General features: G+C 39.0%; 1 protein-coding gene across 10 annotated transcripts in view; it reads right to left on the bottom strand.

The window, feature by feature from the left end:
• CAMK2D (calcium/calmodulin dependent protein kinase II delta) overlaps nucleotides 1–21415 on the bottom strand; it is a 194804-nt gene extending 173389 nt beyond the window's left edge. For 8 of the 10 annotated variants that reach the window (XM_069459186.1, XM_069459184.1, XM_069459183.1 and 5 more), the window contains exons 1-2: nucleotides 20692–21118; nucleotides 19015–19109 (exon numbers count right to left, since the gene is read on the bottom strand). In XM_069459186.1, the coding sequence (XP_069315287.1) occupies nucleotides 19015–19109; nucleotides 20692–20756 (160 nt within the window). In that variant the 5' untranslated portion in view covers nucleotides 20757–21118. Of the gene's footprint in view, nucleotides 1–14763; nucleotides 14814–19014; nucleotides 19110–20691 lie in introns of those variants that run through there. The other 2 variants (XM_069459192.1, XM_069459185.1) reach the window with 2 other exon arrangements.
• Nucleotides 21416–22531: the final 1116 nt, after the last annotated feature.

Genomic DNA, 22531 nt, shown 5'->3' with positions numbered 1-22531 from the left:
TTAAAAAGAAAGAAAATTCTGACACATGCTACAACACAGATAAACTTTGAAGACATTATGCTAAGTGAAATAAGTTAATGAGTAAAGGACAAATATTATATACACCCATATGGAGTACTTAGAGTAGTCAAATTTATACAGACAGAAAGTAAGATGGTGGTTGCTGGGATGCGGGAGGAAAGAATAGGGAGAAACTGTTTAATGTTATGGAGTTTCAACTGGGGAAGATGAAAAACTTTTGGAGATGAATAGTGTTAACTGCTGCACAACAATGTGAATGTACTTATTGCCGCTGAACTGTACACTTAAAAATAGTTAAAATGGTAGATTATATGTTACATATTTTTCCACAATAAAACAAAACATTAACTGCATCTATCCTCTGCTCTCCTTTATGTTTTAGTTAAGGTCTAACAGCATTTTTATAATGCTTTAGTAAATATTTCATGTCTTCTTCTTGTAAATATTCATCTTCTAAAGGTAATATTTCTTTATAATAATAAATAAAATTGAAAAGATACCTAATACAAAACATCAAACTCTCTAATAAATAAGATATGCACTAGGAAATAGTGGAGAGATCTCGTTTGGGACAAATTTGGGTAGGTCTAGAACCACACATTTTTCATTTATTCTTTCCATCTGGAAAGCCATCATCACATGCTCTGTATACACCTAAGACAATATGCCTTTTAAGTTCCTTGTTCTTTCTCACAACCTCAAATTAGGTTTATTCAAATCACAGTAAGTTAAGCTAATTGCCTAAAGTCATCTTGCTGATTTTAGAAATTAAAGTTTCTAACTCTCTGTAAATGAAGTGATAAATCACCGTGTTTATATATTGCAACCCCACAGGAATGAGAGAAGAATCAAAGTATTTTCTCTGAAAAATCACTATGGCGAGGAGAAAAAAATTAAGTTAGATGAAACAATAAATTAAATTCTTATCTATAAAGTTACTTAGTTTCCTGAAAGTTCTCCCTAAATTAGACCTAAATATTATACAAGATGGTCTGTTAATGTTCCCTTCCAATCCATCCTCCAAAATAATGGTTTCATGTGGCTGTTTAAATATACCCATATAAAAACCCACAAGGGAGAAAGAATGTGTGGGAAAGCTAGGCAGTCTCATATTTCCAGTAGACTTACCAACTTGATTTTTTAAAAATGAAAATAGGATATTGCACAATGAGTGATTGCAAAAAATATTTTTAATGTGTTGTCATACTTCTCAGTGGATTCTGGCAAAACATAATTGGGACTTTTCAGAATTCCTGTATCTCCTTCTTAGGAATCCTATCTTTGTGAATATATATATATGGATAGCCATATAATGAATGTAACACTAAAAATATAATGAAATAACATTAGTAGATATTCACTATTTCACGTATTAAGGCAAATTTTTCCAACATGAATTTCTCCACGTCACCAAAAATTTCTCGAGAAAAGTCAACTCTGAAAGGCTTCAAAAAGCTATTAATCCAGCCTACTCTTTAAAATTAAGTATTTTATGAGATATATAATTGGGGGATAATACTTACTAATTCATTTAGAAATATACATCAAATTATAAATATATACACAACAATATATAACTTGTCCCAAAAATGTCCTGCCATTACTGCAGTGTAGGGTTTTTGACATTGTACAAATAAATATTAACTGTGAATTAGAATATCCCTTCAAAAAAAGTAACTTTCTTTGTTCTTTTCTATTCTTAAATTGTCCATAGCACTTAGAATCACAGCAAATGGAAATACTTCATAGATGTGTTAATCTTGTTTATCAGGAAGGTCAAGAAAATACAATGCTGCAGAAGAACTGGAAATCAACATTCAGATTTCACTGGAAAAGGCAGGGTATCATGTTATCAGGCCTTCAATGAATCCTAAATTTACTCTCCAATTTAAAAGATTAAAATGGAAACTTCTCACCGATTATCAAACTAATCCAGGGTTTTAGTGAAAGACAACTTCAGCCCCGCGCCCCATCACTCCCTAGCACAACTTCCCAAGCCAAAAGCAAAAGCCCAGCAAACTGCATGCCAGGGTCAATAGGCTGTGGTTATGTGCCACAGCCTGGCCCGGCAAGGACTGTGCAGAAGCAGGCCCTCTCCAACAAAGGGAAGACGGGAAGGGTGGGCCCAGTACAAGAATATTATGAAACTTTCCATTCAATTAAAAGAAAAACACCCATCTGCATCAATAGTCTAACAAAAACCCATCATACAAATAAAGATCCCCCTGCCAAACTCTTTCTAGTAATAATCGACATGGATAAGGAAATCAGACAATAATAAAAAGGTTGAATTGATGTTTCTTTGACATGAATCAGATGTTCCTTTCAACTCTGGGCATAGCTAATTTGAAATAATGATTAAATAAATACTTTCCTCCATGGTGTGATATCTCTTTATCACAAAAGGAAAATGGTCATATTTAACTTTCTTACTCTGAAACTCAACTTCCATTTCTTTTTCACACTTTAAAGTATCTAAATTGCAATACTTTCTTAGCTATTAATTATATGCACGTGTTATGCAAATTAATCAGGTTAGTAATCATTGACAGTACCTTATAGTGCAGTCTGTATCAGGTACTGTCTATATCATAAACTATGGGGTACTATTTCGTAAACTCTTTACTTTGTATTTCTTGAATGTGTGTGCATACGGATAGTATCTCCTCCACTGCTAGGTATTTACATAAGAGAAATAAAAACCCATGTTTTGGACATAAATGTTCATAGCAGCATTACTCAGAAAAAATGGAAACAACCCAAATGCCCTTCAACTGATGAATGGATAGATACAATGTGGTATACCCATACAATGAACTATTATTTAATAATAAACCATGCTACAACATGGGTGAACCCTGAAAATATTATGCTAACTGAAAGAAGCCAGTCACAAAAGACTACATGCTATATAATTCCATTCATATGAAATGTTCAAGATAAACAAATCTACAGAGACAGAGAGATTTAATGGTTGACTGGATTTGGGGGGAAAGGAGAAGAGATGAACATGAGGAAGAGCTGCTAGCAGGCGAGGGGTTTCTTCTGGGAGTAATGAATCTCACATTTAACATGTCAAAATCCAAACTCCTGATTTCCCACTGCAATCTAATTCTGCTCCACTTTTCGCCAGCTCAGTTACAGCGCCACCATTAGACAGTCGGTTTGGCTGTGAGTCTAGCAGTCATGCCTCCTCACCTTCTCACACCTCACAGCCTTTCCAAGTCCTGTACTTTCTCCCTCGAAAATCCACCCTTCTCACTATTTCTACTGCCACCTTCACATCTCCCACCGACTTCAACTGTCTCCTAATCAGTAGTCCCCCATTACAAAGTAAGCCTTTGTAATCAACTTGGGAAAACAAATTGAAAAAAAGAGACAGATTTTTAAATAAAACTATGAAGCATACCAATGCTATCGGGAAAATTTACAAACCGAAAGTCCTTATCATCATAGTCACTGAACCAGAGATGTGGGGATGGGCACAGAAGTGAGTATTCATGATGACGAACCTATTAAACTCTGATAATAGGACATCCAGGATGAACCAGCTTACATCTTTACAATATTTATTACCTGTTCCTGATCTATAATAATTTTTCCCCATAAACGGTGCCTTCCTGCTGATAAAACTATGTGCAACTCTGAACCATCAAAAGCTGCCTGCAGAGTCCTTTGTTTATGCAGAGAAATTGAATGAAATTGAATAGAAATAAGGGAAATAGCTAATGTAGACTGTGAATTGAAGACTTCTCAGGCTTTGCTTTCAGCTAGGAAAAGAAATGTGCTACCAAACATTCCAATAGGGTATCGTTCTGGCAGCTGCTCCTGGAAAACAAAATTTTCCTCTCAATTTTCCTGCTTTCTAACTTTCTCCGCACCTCATCTCTCCTGCTAGATGCAACCTGGAAAGCACATAATGGAATGACAACAGCAGGGGCTTTTGCTATTACCTACCTTGGGTTTAAATTCTAGCTGCTCTATTCTTACTCACTAGCTGTATGAATTAAGAAAAAAATTAATGCCAAAAAAAAAAAAAAAAAAAGACACCTTTTTCCTAACACCTTTAAAACACGCCAGAATCCCTAGTGTCACTTTGCCAGGCCTTAGGCTCCGTGAGCCCTCTTTGGACACTCTGGTGCTAGATTCAAGGCCATGTAAACTGTACCCGAAAATGATCAGATCGCAACCACCCCTACACAATGCTTCTGGCCGACCCCTTTCTACAGTCCTCAAAGACTATCCCATACCTGTTCTTCCCAAACTCTCAGCCCCACTTCTCTGTCTGTTATTCTCAGCCGAACGGCAACTGTCCTGTTCTCCCCCCCAAAACCTTTCAAAACCCCCAAAAACTCGGTGCCATCTTCTCACTCTCCCGCTGCTCCCCGAGGAAAAAGAATGTCTTTCCCCAGACTAATCTCTTATTCTCACTCACGCTCAACAACCTCCTGGACTCTGCTCAATAAATTTTACCCCCTTTCCTTGCATTATCAGTCTTTCTCTTCCTTACTTACTCTTTTTCCTCTTCCTCCAAATAAGCTTCAGTTTTATTTAACCCCCAAATTAATTCCCTTGTCCTGACTAATCACTGAAATTACTCCCAAATCTCTCTCTCCCTTTTTTTCTTTCCTAGTTTCTTAAACAAGGGAGTTTTTACAGGTTATCTCCGTTCATTCCTTAATCCCAAGAAACAGTCATTTATTCTCTATGCATTCTGCAAACATTAAGTACCTATTATATTTCATGCCATGTGGGTGTGAAAATTCTCATGACCTCGTCGTGAACGTTACCGAAATTCTGCTCTATGGAAAACAGAGGCCTTTTCTCAGCCTTCATTTCTCTCTACTTCTCTCTCCACAGCATTGAACATAACCAGCCATCTCCTCCTTTGCAGAAATTCCCTCCCTGGGAGTTCAAAGCACTGCGTTATACTAGTTTACGCCCTACCTTTCTGACACATCCTTCCATTTCTCTTAAACTAGCCCCACTTCCTCCTTTCATCCATTAAAATGCAATATTCCCCCATACCCCAGTCCCAGGCCCTCTTTTCTTTCCTTTCTACACTCTGTCCTCTGTGATCTTACGCACTAGCACAGCTTTTACTATCACCTCTGTGCAAATTAATCACAATACTTGCTTCAGACGGGAATAATACACTCAATTTTCAATGGTCGTTTAGATATTTTAACCTGAATATGCTGCTTATACCTCAAACACATGTCAATTCATCACCTTCTGTCATCAAAATCAGTCTTGATTCTCACTTCTCACGTTGTGACATGAAGACTACATGTCACATGAAGTTCTGTCCGGGACTCAACCTTGAAACCTCAGTCCCCCTGTGTCCTCGCTCCTCCTCATCCCTTATCATCCTAAGGTTTCAGAATCTCAGGGTCTCTCACCCTCTATGCCAACCTCTCCTATTTATTCACTGCGGCCAAGCAATGTCCTAGAGACCCTCTTTAATGTGTCTCCAATATATTCAAGACAGTGCTCTCAACTTGGTAAAAGACCTTTGCATGTTTTTAAGCTTTTCTTTCCTTATTTCCCACACAGATTGTCTCTCCTTTGCCTAAATGGACATTTTTGGTTCTTCCCGGAACAGTATGTGAACTCCTGCACGCTCCCATCTTTGTCCTTCTTTCTTCCTTCTATCCACCACAATTTCTACTTCCTCAGTATTACTTTTCCTGCTTCCAAAACTAAATGCCATTGCTGGGCACCCTGCACTCTCATTCAACTGTTGCTGGTACTCAGCTTCAGCTCCTCTGTAGTTACCCACGTGGGTCTCCCACTTGTCAAACCGCTCTGTAAGTTTCTGTGGGAACCAGCCACGTGTCATTTCATTCACGCCCCCCACAGCTTACTTTGGACAGGAATAACACGTGGGTTCTCTTCTGATCGCTTAAACAAAATACTAACCTTCCTTTCTTTCCTCATCAGTAGTAGATACAGGCGATCATAGTCCTCACTATTAAATGGAAAGCTCCCAAATATATAATCCTATAGATGAAGAGTGAAGTATAGTTTATTTTCTTGGGGCTAAAGCAGGATATAAAATGTTTTAAAGATAGAACATTTTTTATAGGAATAGAGTTACTGACCCAGAGACGGAGCCAAATTCCTATCCACCTGGTCCCCTAATCCCTCTGCTATTTCAGCTGGGTAATGCTGTCTCCTCCCTTCCCTGGCCCGAGAAGGAAGATGATGTACGCTGTGAAACAGCTGCGACATGCCACTTGGGGACGGCAGGCCTCACTGGGCACAGGAGTCCTCGGATGTCCCTCACCCACAGCCCAGAAGTACTGTGGGACTGACACAGGAATGTCTTAAGATTCTTGAATGAAAGATGCTAAATAAGCATTAGTGCAAGCTACAAAAATCTCTGAAAGATTCATCTCTCACTCCTCGTCCCCTCTCTCCCCGTTCAGCTTGTTACAGGTCTGAATAAATCATTTACATGTAGAGCGAAGGAGAAAGTATCTCTCCAAAGCCAGGTGCTATTTTTAAAACTGACCTTGTGTGCATTCACTGTATATTTCTAATACTGGTGTTTCTAAATTTGGATTTATTTGGTTCGGATTATTTCAAACATATACCTTAGAGCCTCCTACCTAAAATAATTTCTTTACAGTTTGTAAAAAGTCAAGAAATATTAACTCTACTTTTAAAAAATCATTATCATCTTAAAAAATCATTATTATTTTAAAAGATTAACCATCTCACTGACCCTTTGGCCATCCCTGTTCATGTCTGAGTCATTTCTTCACTATGCAAGTCATCAGCAGACTGTAGACATTCTTGATTATCAACACTAAATGGAGGATACAGAGCTCTAAGTAATCCAGTAACTGGTTTTCTATCAATATAAGACATTACTTATTTTTTTTTCAAATAGACTTAAATAAGATTAACAATTAAATTTTGTTTTTCCTTTTCCTGATCGTACAGATGTATAGAGAACAAGGGGAAAGTCAACCAAAGAATGTTTTTTTCCAAAAATAATTTCCAAAATTAGAGAAAGGTAGGTCTCAACCCTATGTACAGGAGGCAAATAGTTCTCCCACACAGATTTTTTTTTTTTCTTCTCCAATTCTACTAGAATGAAAAATGGCCTGAAATGAGGAGATCTACATTTAGCAAATAGAAGTGAACTCTGACCCTAAGATTCTGTTTGTAGTCTGGAATTAGGACTTTTTCCAACCTGATTTCTAGTGACAATTCCAACCTTGAGTCTATTTTTGAAGTCAATAGAAGGCTTTCAGCTCCACTCTGAAAGCTCCTACTTCAACTCTAAAAAAATTTTCCTATTAATAATACATATACATTGAGCATAACAATAATCTTTTTTTTCTCTTTAAACTACAAGTTATGCAGTCCTTAGTACCAATAAATCTGGGGAGATCTTACATATTAAATGTTTTTATTGCTGCTAAAAACTTTTAAAAACAGGGAGAATAATTGCACAGCAGAGACTAGCTAAGGAGGTTAACTATTTAAATTGAAGTTGCCTTCTAAGTGAATAGAAGATTTTTCTATTAAGTCATGAGAACAAAGAAATGACTATTTTCTATCCACCAGCTTGTGCTAAATTATAAACTATATCACAGAATTAATCTGATAGTATATTTTTGAGCTTTCCTTTAATTAAAAAAAAAAGGCAATAGTTGGGTATAGTGTACGTAAATCTTCCTGCTAAAAGTTCTGGGTACCTAAATGTGTATTCATTAATCATAAGATGATATACTTTGAGAGTCATTTATTCCTTCATTTATTCAATAAACCTCTGTGATGGTGCCAGGCACTATTCTAGACGCTGAGCATTCAGACAGTAAATAATGCCAACACCATTTTTAGATGTCTTACTTTGGGTTTTGAACAGAAACCGACAAACATTTTGAAACAGTCATTAATCTAATATCGCAACTGCAGGAACTAGCTTTCCTTGTTTATAAAATACAAACAGCATTCTCAAAACACTTTTAAAATATTGGTTGACTAAAAAAAATATCTCTAATTATCCTCCAGTCGTTCATTTTCCACTTAGTCACTCTTAATCTTTTTTCGTATTGCCTCAAGGCTCCATAAAACAAAATGCAAGGTTGATGAGAAGTTAATTATTCTTCTCTTATCAGCTGTTCATCCCTAATAACTCAGTGTTGTAAAATCCCACAATCTACCTTATTTCATACTGTCCAACAGATCTTGCCACGCTTACTGATTCACTAGAAGGAAACATTTCCAACTCTTTTCATCAGTTTTTGCTTGCTTTCATGAAACTCTATACACAGTAAGTCAATCATCAAGGGTTAGAAAGTGTTTACCTCAAGTTCATTCTTTAGTAGTACTTTCCAATTGTCTTGTTTATCATGAATATTTTTTCATAAAATCCTATTAACTTGTTTCTTTTGTATCTATCTTTAAGTTCAAAACTGGTTCTTTTGGAAACCCAGTTCAAACATCAGCTCCTCTAGGAAGTCTTCCCTGACCTCTGATCAACCCAACAGTTCCCTGTACCTCAGAGCCCAGTAAACATTCCCACTGTAAGACTTATCAACCTGTACGGTAATTTACGTGACTCCACCTCTGTTCACCTTGAAAGGAAGGACCTTATCTTTGTACCTTTATTTATCCAGCTCCTAGCAGAGGGACTAAAACATGGTGAATAAGCATTTTTTGTTAAATTGAAATTTAGAATTTCACTAGCATACTTAAATGTCATTGGCAGAAATGTACAAAACTTGCAGGAAGCAATCTGGCAACAAGAATTTTGATAATATTCAATCCTCTAACCCCTCAATTCTCCTCTATGAATATTTCCTAAGAAAAGAATCATAAATACAAAAATGTCTTACAAAACAATGTTTACAGTTATGTCAGCCATCAGAGCAAGAAGCAAAACTTTTAAAAAAAAGAAAAACCAGCAAAACTAAAATGATTAATTGATATTCTACTCACTCAGTGAAATATAATTCAGTTATTAAGAATTCAAAAGATATATGGTAATATAGGGATATTTTATAATATTAAGTAAAAAGGCAAGATACAAAATTGTATATTTCAATCCAGTATTCTGACAAATTTAAAAAAAGAAAGAAGTATGACAAAATGTTAATAGTGCTTCTTTGGGGGGAATAAACTAGGAATATGTCTTTCTCTCTTTCTATTTTTCCACATTTCTCCAAATTCTATAATTGGAATATATATTTTTGATATAATTATTTTTAAAGGTATTTATACACATTTATAATACATAATTAAAGATTTATTTCAGATATAATAAACAATTAAGATTTATGGCCAAAGTTTACAATCCTCTCTGTACCTAGCAAATATAGTATTTAATATAAAAGTATATAAAATTCACTTTATTAAAATAATAAAAGATTCATCATGCATAAAACTTCTACAAAATGGCCAAAATATACACCTGAACTGATTTCCCAAATTGCTTTTGTCACTCTTATTACAGCCTTTAAGTCACCATTTAAAAATATGATTAGAATGCTTTTACGAAAAGAATATATTTTCTAATATATAACCCATATATATTAGAATATATCATAATACACATTAAAATATATCTCTAATTTAATATACATATTAGCACTGTAAAGCGATAGATTGCACACAAGGAAAGTTCCATTGAGGAGGGAACACAAATAAGTGCTTTTCAGCACGCATTCTGTTTTAAGATCCTTCCAACATTGAAACAAGCACACTTTCCTTTTACCAAATTCCTGAACTGACAAACACTGCAGTTGTCACAGCTGGCCTCCAACTGCCTTTACTAAAATGTCAAATAATCTCAAAACAAATAACATCCGTGATTTGCATATCCAAAACTCTATAAGGTGTCACCAAAATGCTTTAAAAACGGGCTTTGCCAAAAGATAAATGAAAAAGCAAGTAATCAGTTATCTCTGTAGAATGGATCAAAAAATTTTAAACTCAAACACTTTAAAATAATGTACTGATGCCATGAGTCTGGCATTACTGAAGTGGTGCTGATGGGCACACAGACCATGAAAACGTTACCCCTCAGTAATGAGCCACTTCATAATACACAGTTAAAAAATAAAAAGCAGCAGTAAGAATTTGCAGGTAGTTGCTCAAAAAATTACTGAACTATCTAAAACTCTTTCCAACAAGGCAGACTTTGTCATCAGGGACTTATGAAATAATTTGTGAACTGGAAATTAATTTGTGGAGTTAGTGTATGCCATGCGACATGAAGCCTCAATTTTCATTTACTTCACCTGTCATAGGTCTCTCTTTGGAGCATCTGTGGATTTTGAGAGACACAATCTCATGTGGTCATTCTTCACCTGTCCATTTAACAAACATTTACAAGTATCTGCAATATCGTGATTACTGCACCAAGCACAGATTGAAAGATAAGCCAAGAACTGCCCACAAGATACCTGAAAGCCACATCACATATGACTGCAACACAAATGTGACCAGCTCCATAAGAAACATAAAAGAGCTATTCACAGGGCAAAGAATGAGAGAAAAAAAATCACTCTGGCTAGAGAAGGAAAGGAGATGTGGGAGAGGAAGTCAGAGACAGCTTCGTGGAGGAGAAAGGGCCTGAACTGGATCTCAAAGGAGGGAGCTTTGCCACAGGGCTAGGAGCGCTCACTCTATGTGGAGGGCGGAGCTGGAAGTTTCTCCCTTCTTGTGAACAGGCTGCTTGCTTTTCCTGGACAACCATTTCTCCCTCCTCTACCAGGCTCACTAACTTATTCAAAACACAACCTCACACATCAACCCCTTAGGGAAACCTTTGGTGATACCCATCTCCCCAGGCCGTATCCGCACGCCCTCCAAGGCCCTGTGTGTATACCTCTACCACAACTCTGCGTTTGCCAGACTGTCCTCCACACTCACAGACCGGGTGATACTGGAAGACAGAAGCTCTTTCGCCTCTCTGTTCCTAAAACTTACCAAGATGCCCAGCACAGTGGGTACGAAAGGCCTAGTGATGAGCTGAATCAATGAATAAAAAGTGTGGCGGCTCTCAGCTAGCAAACCGCTTAGGAAGCTATTTAAAAGAGTCGAAGCAGAAGGGAAAGAGAGCTCAAATCAGGATGGTGAAAAACAAGGAAGACACGCAAAAGGTGCTGAGATGGGGTAAGGAAAATAAGGAAATAAGGCATGCTTGAAAGCCTAGGAGGATCACGGCACCATTCACAGAAGGGAGAAGTTGTGAGTCCGCTGGGGACACGCAGGGTTTGGGGCTGTGTTAGGAATGAATACACCTCAGCAGAAATTCAAACCCAGAATATCGCCTCCAGGTATCTCAGAGGTGCTTATTTCCTCACCAAAGCGTCAAATTTAAATTAAACACTAATGGCATATTGGGACATACCTCAGTTATCCATAATTTATTTATAAGATAGGATAAAAAAACTGATAAATTTTCACATACTATATTTACACTCAATAGGTTAGTTTTATATAAGTTATTCTTGCCTTATTTCAATGTGCATACATCATAATTCCTGAAATGTCTTCAAAAACACATAAGAAGAAAATAACTTCCTGTTACTAAAAACTTCCACATAATTTAAATCTTTCCTAGACCTGAAGGGAGAGGGTAAAATTGTACACTAATATATGAGAAGTAATGTATTCAATTCCATGAGTTTATACAAATACAACAAATAATAAAATAAACTGCATTTTACCTAGATAACGAGAGCATAGATTTTTCCATTGGTAACTGACTGATCAACTGAGATCATCCAGTTAATTTAAAAAAACCCCAGGGTATGGAGAAATAAAAAGCGGCTTCTCTCCTAAAAAAGTTAGGATAGTGATCAACTCTTGGAGAGATGCAAGGGATGGGAATTAACAAGGGACATACAGGTAGATTCAAAAGTATAAGGAACATTCCAGTTATCGAGTGGAGGTTGTTTTAAAATTAAATATATATGAGAATTGCATATAGCAACTTTTATAAAACATTTTTAAATCCCTATGTAATCAATCTACCAAAGAAAAGTAGGGAACCTTTGGTAGAGCAATTAACTGTAAATAAATATTATAGCACAACATATTATCTGTGTATTTTAGGGTTATTTTTCCAGCAAATATAGAACTTGATAATTTTGTGTTTTTCTTTAAATTTCCACATTTTTATATGAATTTGTCACATACAACAGTGTTGTTCAAGAAGAAACTTATTATAAAGCAACAAAAATTTGCCTTTCGTTCTTCACTGGTTAAACAAGGTAGTAAAATAGCTTTCTAAGTAGCTTTCTCTGGACTTTGGTTAAAGGGCTGAGTTTTTCTTTGTAGTAACAGGTGTGTCCTTTAGAAGACGTAATCCTAGGAACTTACTGTATAGTAAGATATGTTTAATCAGTTAACGAGTAAGTTTATTAAAACACTGACCTCTTCTTTAATCATGTTCCTACCATTTTATAATAATAACATTTTTCACTATATTGTTTTCCTTCCAGAAAATAGGATGAAGGGGCTGTGTGAAAGTTCGGTTTCATTCTATGTTACTGCAACAATTAAAACACTATCTTCTCTCACAAGTTGGAACTCTAAATATATTTTCCCAAAGAAATACTCAATTCCCTACATTGCAATGAGAATGTAAAATGCAGAAGCCTTAGGCCTTTTATGAAGGGTTGTGGGGTCAAGATCAGTCAAGCACACACAGGTAAATATGGAAAGATAAGTTCTTTAGAGTAGCGATCAATGGGATGTGATACTGCAAAGAGATGGACTTTAAAGCCAGAGGAAACTAAGTTGAAATTCTTACTCTGCCACTTATTAATTTTGAAGCTTTACAAGAGCCTCAGTTTCTTCTTTTAAAAAATAAAGAGAATATTGTTCATCTGGGAGGCTGCAGTGTGGATTAAATAAAATAAAGGTGTCTTATAAATAAATACCTGTTGTCACTGAAAAAGTGCTCTTTAAACAATGGCTATTACTATTTCTATTTTTCTAAATTATTATTGCTGATGAAGATGGCATTATTGATTTTGGTATTAATAAGCAAAGTTCTTCTAAGGAGTTAAAATGAGACTGTAATACCGGAAAAGGGCTTCAGGTAACTAAAAATGTGCTGTTCTATGATGGTGTATAATTACAGTGCTAGTTAAGAGATTTAAAAACAAAACCAAACAACAAACAAAGCTGTCCTCTCTTCTCTCCAAATCTACCAATGTCCTACTCCTAGAATAAGAGACAGGTTATGACAGATGAAAGCTTTATGATTTCTCCTTAAGTACTGCTATAGCTACCTTACCTAGAAGCAGAGAAATTTTGTCTAAGAAATGTCCTACTTAATTTAATTTTATTCTAAAAATAGCTATGTTGATAATTGCAACAAATTTACCATATGAATAAAATAAAATGTTCATTATAATCAGATATGATTTTGAACAACTTCCTCAAATTGTTCGAGTTTTTTTTTCCAAGGGGTAGGTAAGCCCCATCTGCAGGATGGCTTTCATAATTTCTTTAAATCCATATTATAGGAAACCCTTCCTTTGTCTCCCAAAGCAGAAATAATCTTTTCCTCCTTTGAAAGCCCATAGTACTTTATTTATGCTCGACTTGTAATACCATTTAAATCTTCTACAATGTCTATTTGTGTAGATAGGATTTATTTTTCCTAACACCCTGCCCATTGTAATCACTCAATATTTATTACATAAATACATATAAAATAAAGTCACAAGTCAATGTGCTTAATAATCTATAAAGTGACTTGAAAGTTAAGTTACTATTACAGAGATACTATGTTTTTAGAGTTAAAATACTAATATTCCATTTAATGCACTGCAGTACTGCTTACTAAATAATATTATTGTAACTTAAAATCTTTAACGCATCCTCCAAGTAAACAATCATTAATTAATTGCCAATGATTTATAAGAATGCTGTGCACACTATACCCGAATAATAGGGAGAGACTGATGTTAAAAAAAATACCAACTAAGTCTTAGAGACACTGTGAGTCGACCTCAGTATCCGTTCAAGGAAAAGACTTTAAAAAATAAATTAAAATTCTAGTTAACAAAAAAATTAAATGCCCAAGAAAAGCCCAGTAAATAGGTGATTTTTAGTAATTGATAAATATTGACATTAAAAGGACCCATTACAAGGTGATTTACTGCTAAATTTTAATTTTTACATTGTTTATTCAATATTTCAATAGAAATGAAAAGTATTAATCTAATTGTATAAATAATCAAAGGTTTCTGGGATACTGATCTCATACAATCAGGTGGAGTTTTGCACTAGTTATAAATAACATAGTGAGGTACCTGACAACCACATTCTTTATTAGGTTTGCCTTACTTAATAATGCTAGAATACAGAAAAGATTTTTATTATTTCCTGGAAATGTGCATATATATTTTTATTATTTTTACCTCTTAACTAGTTTTAAATAGCAGTAATATTCTCATTTACCAAAAGAAGAAAATAAATGTCTAATATCAAGGCCTATGTAAGAATGTAAATATGACTAAATGTAACTAAAGTTTTTAGACACAAAATAGTAAGGATGGCACAATGCCACTTCCAGGCCCAATAAATGAAGCGTTGTGGAAATTCCACGTACCAAAATAAAAATGATTTACTAGTTTTTTCTTAAGACATAATTCTAGCATAGAAACTTTCATACATTAATTTGTCCAAATTTTTCCAAATTGCTAAATCAATAATCATAACAACTTGATTTATCTATATAGCTTCAATTCTATTTCTAATTCAAGACAAGTAAGCATGAGATTGAGAAATTACAGTAATATCTTGAGTAGCTGGATGAAAAAAAAAAGTAGCAAGAGTTAGTTTTTAACATCTCTTTTATAACATTAAAAAAAGAATACTTAGGGATATTTATAAAACATTTAGATTTTATAGCTGAGACCTAATTTGTGTATATGGTCAAGTAGTAGAAAGTCTTGATTCATGTTCTACTGATATCACCAGTTCAGGAATCAATAAAATCAGTAAAATCAAAGACTATCAAAATGATTTAACTGCATTATATTTGAAGTTTTACAGAAATATAAAATAAAACCCCTTTTCAACTTTAGCTATGCAGTAGAGGTAAAATACACTTGTAATATTTTACAAAAACAATGACTTGTGGCATATGAGACTCTATGTAATAATAACTAGTTTCTGATGATCAGGAAATACACTGAAAGATGAATGTCAAGAAGCCATTATTACCACATAAAATATTTTTACCACTGGAAGGCTTTAAAATGCAAGATAAATCACCTGTACCATCTCTAAAGACATCTGCTATCAGAACCATCAGTTCTGGATTCTAAACTGTTTGATCACAGCTCTTCATGGACTTTATATAACCTGACAACAGTTTACAGCTCTAAACATGTCAAAACAGACAGAATACCAAACAGCAGAGCTGTTGACATTTGTTAAGGACTGACCTAATTGGGATCAAAATGGTACAATTTCTAATTTTCATGGTGCAAATAGAAGGCAAACATTCTATTATCACTATTCACCATTTACTAGGCATGCTCTCTATTCCTAACAAAAATAACTTTTTAGAAGACAGAAATTATATACAAAATATCAGATGTCTGAGATGTTCCTATACTATTTTTTATTTTCAGAAGAAGCCGAATCATGTATGATGAATGTACTTACCTACCTGCTGGGTATAGCACAATGGGTGTTCTGTGCAGGCACAGGCTAACAACACAAAAGGTAAGAAATTCTTCAACTGACTCTGAGTTTCCCAAACATGGTGTGTGTGACTAACAGCTGAGAGGAAATGCAACTGAAACTGCTGGAAATCCACTAAAATCCGGGGGTGGGGGAGGGTGGACAGCAGAGTTGCACGTGCAAATTTATGCAGGAATGTAGCCAAATTTTCGGCAATTCCCTCCTGGTCTTAGATTTATTAACAATGGCCCTTTCTTTTTCAGTTGTAATGTTATATTTACAGACATCAGTTGAATTGAAGGACCTGCCTGGTCTTTAAAACAAATAGGCTTAAGGCCTGGTTTTACAAAGGCATGGACTTTTAAATAACATAAACAAAAATTTGCACAAAAAAATTATGTGTTCCACAAAACCTGACATATGCAACTCTCAAAAATCATAGAAAAAAATAAGCATACTGTGTTGCATTTCATTCTACATTTGCCTTTGAATATATTATTTTTTAATTTTTCTGCAAAAATAGTTAATTTGGATCATTACATTCTCAGAAAGGAGTATTTTTTAAAGAATTCATACTTTAAAGCATATGCTCTTTATACACTACTTCACAATGTTTTCTACTTTATGGATTCCTTTCAGTATTTGCTTGTTCTTAGGAGAAAATTCTGTACTTAACTCCTTTACAAATCATTTGATAAGCACATTTGATCCTATGGTCCTAATCACTTTGTACTGGCCCCCTTCTAAGTCCTCAATGCTATGGAATGCTATATCAAAAATAAAAGCATGGTATTTTTTCTTCAAGAATTTATAAGGCAATTTGAGTATAGGTTAAACAAATGTATACATCCAAAGGTACAAATATCTTATGGCCAGCGTTAATTGGTGTGACAATATAAAATTCAGTTGTTGAACATTTTGAAGGAAAAATACTGTAATTTTTATAAGTGAACAATAGTAATAGGTAAAACTGACAGCATTTTGCAATTTAGGAAGCGATTCTGATAAAATTCACTGAATCCACAGAACATCCCATGAGACCCCATAAGTGTTTTCCCATTTGATTGATGACAACGAAATTTACAAACTAAGTAGTAGGGCTAAGATTCAAATTGAGTTCTCACAGCTAAATCAAGGGGGCCGCTGGATTTCTAAGTTTCAAATTCTTTCATATAAGTAATCTAATTTGATCATTATAACGACTGTTGGATAATAATAGCAGTTAATACTCATTGAGTACATATTATGTGCCAGGTTCTATTCTATACTATATTAATTCATTCGCTTCACATAAAATCCTATAAGGAAGGGTTCTATTATTCCATTTTACAGACTGAAAAAAAAAAAAATAACTGAGGGTCAGAGAAAACAGGGCAAGTGCCCAAGATCACACAGCTAGTAGGTACGGGAATCAGAATTCAAACCCACAGCATCTGATTCCGGTGCCAGTGATGTTCTTCATGGGCTCCCTCATAGGCAGGTTAACAGACAGCAGGTTAAGAAACGTGCCCAAAGTCATCAGGGAAAAAAAAAAAAAATTGCAGAGAAAGAACGAGAAACCTGTCTTCTAACTCTTCACCCTAGCTACTTTTCCTAAATGCGGACTAATTACAATCATTACATCCAGAAGGGGCATGAAGGTTTTGCGTGTAGGTGGTTCTCTGAAGCAGAGTGGGAGGAGGTGAGCACCCTCAACACCCAGGGGCAGGGTGGGCAGGGAGGAGAAAGAGCCATCAGAATAGAGAAAACTTATCTTCCATAAACTGAAGGCAGAAGAGAGTAAAACGTATGTGAACAGGTCCAAGCGTATTTGTCATTTTGATGTGGGGAGTATCAATTGGGATGGGTGAAGAGGGATTACTCTAATGAAGGAAGTTAGTAAAAATTGAAGCACTACACTGATTTGAGAGAAAATTTACAGCTGCTAACAGATTTGGGATAGGTGTTGTAACGCCCCCAAAAGAAGTGATGCCCACATCATTGCCAAAAGTACCTAGCACACAGGAGAGAATAATATAAGTACTGAAAGAATCTGACTACGCATTTTCATTTCTCTTTTATTTATTAAAACGTCATTTATAGTTTCGCAACTCCTTTTCATTGTCAAAACCTTTCTGCGGAGTAGAGGCCGAGATGGGAGCGTAATTAGCGTAACGGGCTTCTCATTAGTTTTCATACCAGGATTCAGTGGTGCTGGGTATTTTAGCATATAGATCTTTCTTAGAAGCATTAAAATCAGATGAAGGAAATTACAACAAATGCCATTCAAATGAATAAGCTGAAATGCCAACCTACACCTAAAGTATATCTTAAAAGTAGAATTTGCAATAAATACAGAAAACCAATCACAGCAGGGACCAAAAGCAATGATGCCAGGATACTAGTAAGAAGCACTTTTGACAAGACATATTAAATGAGGAAAACTAACTCTAATGGAATTTCTTCTCTCATTACTTAAACCAGGTCACTGAGATGGGTTTACACTATGGTATTTTGTTCATTTTAATTTCATTTTTATTTCATCAAACCATAAATTCCCATGGAAATACCTCAGACACGTGTCCACAATAATTGGAATGCCTCACATTGCAGTATAAGTGCTTTTACATGAGTTCCACAAACTAAAAAGAATGCAGTGAGATCCCTCCAAGTTTTCTGCTTATGTCAACAGCTATTTTATGAGTATGAATTATCTTTGTGGCTATAAACTGCATGTGTAAAATACATTACATGAGTCTGTGTAAAGCCTTAATGCGGAAGACCAAGTAAAGGTCTGAACTGCACACAGAAACATCAAAATCAAGCTAAACTTCCTAGAATATAGCAATCATAAATGTGTTCTTCTCAAAGCCATTACTGTTAAATATACCTTGATGAATTAAGTTCAAGTGTAACTACAATTGAAACATATGATTCAACTGAGCTGTGACCTATTTTTCTTCTCAAAGCAAAAGGGAATAATGACAGTTGTGAGACTTACATTTTTCCGTTCAAGGGTACTTCTAAAAGTTATTTTACAGTAGAGCTAAAAGCAAAATGCACTTGAGAGACAATTTGCTTCAGAGTATAATTATTTATGCTACTGCTCACAGGACAGATAGAATTTTAAAAACAATTTATTAAATAATAATTATATTTGCTCATTTATTTTTAAACTGTACAGACCAAGAGGCATTCAGGAAGGAAATAATCTTAATATGTAATATGATACCTAAGTCTAAAATTTCATTATAACTACATAATATATTTACATACAACAGAATCAACAATCAACAAGACAAACACAAAATTAACATACATGTGGTTAAAAATACCCACCCCTAGCAGAAAGCTTTTTGGTGTTGATAATTTTGGCAGCATATTCTTGTCCAGTAGGGATTTTCATACATCTTCTCACCACTGAGAATGCCCCCCTGGAAACCAATAATTAGCAAGTCATCAATATGATCAGATCTGATATGCTATTAAAAATTTACAAAATCTGAGCATTTTTACTGATTTTAGTGAACTGTCAAATTCTCAGTGTACTACAGTAATATCCAGAAAATGAAAAATTCTTCATGAAAACCCAGGCCTTCTTCAATGTTGAAGAATAAAAATAAATTTTATTTGACTGGGAACACACATTATTAATCAACAAAATGAAAGGAACTGCCAATTATGACTGCTCTTGTTTGCACACGAAATTTGAAAACATTTTACAATTCACAGCACCAAATGCTACGAGAAAAGCCCTGCAAAGAACAGAGCTGAGGAGCAGCAGCAAAAATCTGCTGCCTATTTATTTTAGTGGGGAAAAACAATTAATGCGTCTCCAAGTAAGTAAACGCAACAATTATTTTCATTAAAATACAAATCTTGAGCACCTCTGTGGGGTTTACCAAATACTGGTTATGGTGATTTCTCTATGTCCCGTTTGGGCTGGGGGAAGGGAGAGATTTGAATTAAGCTGCTCTTCCGACATATTCTCCATGTTTTAACAGTAGACAATATATAAATATATAATTTTCATTACCTTTGAGAACATTTACGCTTCCTGTAATTCAACTGTATAAGCCAATAACGTGCACAGAAACGCACCCCCTTCGTAAGTACTAGTCGAAACTAGCAATAGAGGAATTGGGCTTGGGTTTGATGCTGCATAAATCAACATTCATGGCTCGGCCCCTAGGTCCTCAGTAGGTCTCCGGTCTCCTTCCTTAACACCCCCAGGTAGTTTTGCCAGGGGGGTGCAGGAGGTGGTTTTACACAACGCCCGGCTTCCCTCGGGAAGTGCAATCCCAGTTTCCAGAGGGCTTTTCCGCTGCCTGCATAAATAAACAAATCCTCCGAGAACGCAAAGGTGCACGCGTCAATCCCAGGAAGAATGCTGGTGACGAGCAATCCAGCGCTCAGAATGACAGTGGCTATGGGGCAGGGGGCTGGGTTCTGCTGGGTGGCCCTTTTCCTGGACAGAACAACTACGCGATGCGAAATACGAGTCTACGCCAAGTTGAACTTTCGGCATCGATAAATATGGCACCGTCTGAGGCGGCGAGTTCCCATCCGTACGTGGGTCACACCGCCGACGCGCCGGCTAAGCAGGACGCATCTCTATTTACAGAAAACATGACCTATGTTGCATTTTACATGGGTTCCGGTTTCCCTGCCAGACACACACACACACACACACTCACGCATGCACACTTCTGAGGATGACAGCTACAACTGCAGAGATCATAAATTCGCTAAGTCCCCGGTGCAGGAGGGCTGGGGCAGCGGAGAGGTGGGGTTAGGGCTTATCAGACTGGCCGCAGCCGGGGTGAGGGTCCTGGCCTGTCCGCGCTTCCCCCCTTCCCGAGACGGCGCCTCCCCCGAAGCTGACAACCCAGGGGCCTTGCTCCCGCTCCTCGGGGCTCCCGAACTCCCTCGCCCCGCTGAGGCCGGTGGCCCGGGGGCACCCGACCCGCCCTCTGCTGGAAAGGGGACGTGAGGATGCCGAGCAAAGGCGCTTACTTTCCGAGCTCCTCGAAAAGCTGATACTCGTCCGTGAACCTGGTGCAGGTTGTGGTCGAAGCCATCCTCGGTCCGGGCTGCGCCCCGGCTGGGAGAGCGACGGACGAGAGCGAGCAGACGCGCGGCTAAGCCCGGGACTGGCCCCGCGGCGCTGTCACCCAGGGCCGCCCTCACTTTCCTCGTCCGAAAGTAGCTCGCCCGCGAGGGAGTGTGCGCAGGGGCGGGGCGGCCGGGGCGACGGCCAGACAGGCTGGCGTGGGGTCCCCTCCCCACGGTCCGCCGAGCCGCCGCCTCCTGCGGGCCTCGCTTCCTCCTTCTCCTCAGGACGCTCCACCCGCCCCTCTTCCAGCCCCTCTCCCCAAATGCAGGGGGCAAAGTACTCCAGAAGTGGGGGCCGGGGATGGAAAAACAGCCGGGCACGGGGCAAGCGGCGAGCGGTTGCGAAACGAGCCGCACTGGGGCAGGAGCGGGCTGAGCCGAGGGGCGGGAGTCCGAGGGGGCGGAGGCGGAGAGCCGAGGGCCGCGGCCGCGGAGCCGGGAGCGGACCGCGCGAGCCCGGCGGCAGCTGTCAGCAGGCGCCGCGCGGGGCGCGCCGGGGCTCGGCCGAGCGTGCGCGCCCGAGGCGGGCCTCCCTCCGGCGGGCCTCCCTCCGGCGGGCGGCGGCGGCACCTCGGCGGCCTCGCCTCCCCGCTGCCGCGCGGCTTCCAGACGGCGCGGCGACAGAGCGCGCGCTCGGCTCGGGCGAAGCCTCGTCTGCCGCCCCCGGGCCTCGTCTCCTCCCCCGGCGCCTCCCCCGCCGCTCCGCCCGCCCGCCCGCGCTCGCTCCTCGCGAAGCCCCCTCCTCGCCGGCCCCACACCTCCCTCTAGCGACTCCAGCCCCGTCCCTCCGCGGCTCGCTCCCGCCTCCGGGCTCGCGACGAGCGGCCCGTCCAGGGAGAAGCCCGGTGGACGGTGGAGGACGTGCGTGCGAGGGAGAAACCTGGAGGTGGCTGAGGCGAATGAGGCGACACATCAAAGTGACCAGTTTGAACCTGCGGAAAGAAGCCTGCCCAGATGTGGGGCGATCGAGCGGGAGGGCGCGGGGCGATTCGTGGACGGCCCCGGACCCCGCGCCGCGGCTTGGGGCGCCGGGCACTGGGGACCACTCCGGGCCGCGGCAGCCGAGGGAGCAGGGCGAGGGGCAACGACTTCATCTCGGCGCCCCCCAGTGTAGACGCGGCCGGGGCCAGATGTGGGCAGTTGCGGCTTCCACAGAAGGGTCCCCCTCCCACAGCCTGCGGCGGCCGTCGCACCCCGCGCAGCCCAAGCCGCGCCCGCCCCGCCGCCGGCCGAGCACCGGCGCGGGTTCCCCTCCTGCCGGCCCGCTCGCCACACCTCACTTCACTTCAGATCGGACTGCCCCTCGCTGTCCCCCTCCCGCGCCCTTTCCCAGGCTGGGGGGCTTAGACTCGGGCGGTCCCCAAAGGCTTTGGCTTTGGCATTGAACTGACAGAACGAAAGCAAAAACTCCGCCACGCGGCCACACCTTCCCATCCCCTCAGAGTAACTCCCGGGTAACCTCGGTCAGGTCTGATAGTAAGGCGAGTTCTCGCGAGATTTCCCGCCCGGGCGGCGGGGGCGGGGTAGTAGGAAGGTTGGGTGCCGGTCACGCGACCCGGTGGGGGCTGACGTCACTGGCATCACATGAACGCGTCCAGCCTGTTTCGCTTTGCAAAGGGAAAAAAGGAAAGGAGAGGTCGTGTGTGCATTGCTTGAGGGCGTAAAGATCCGGCCAGAGTGGCCAGGGAGGGTACCCCGTAAATGGCTATCAGAAAAGCCACTTGGCAGTTCAGGAATCTGC

This window comes from Eulemur rufifrons, chromosome 26 (genome assembly GCF_041146395.1).
Source record: "Eulemur rufifrons isolate Redbay chromosome 26, OSU_ERuf_1, whole genome shotgun sequence".
NCBI classification, from domain to species: Eukaryota; Metazoa; Chordata; class Mammalia; order Primates; family Lemuridae; genus Eulemur; species Eulemur rufifrons.
This window is presented reverse-complemented; position numbering and strand designations above follow the sequence as displayed.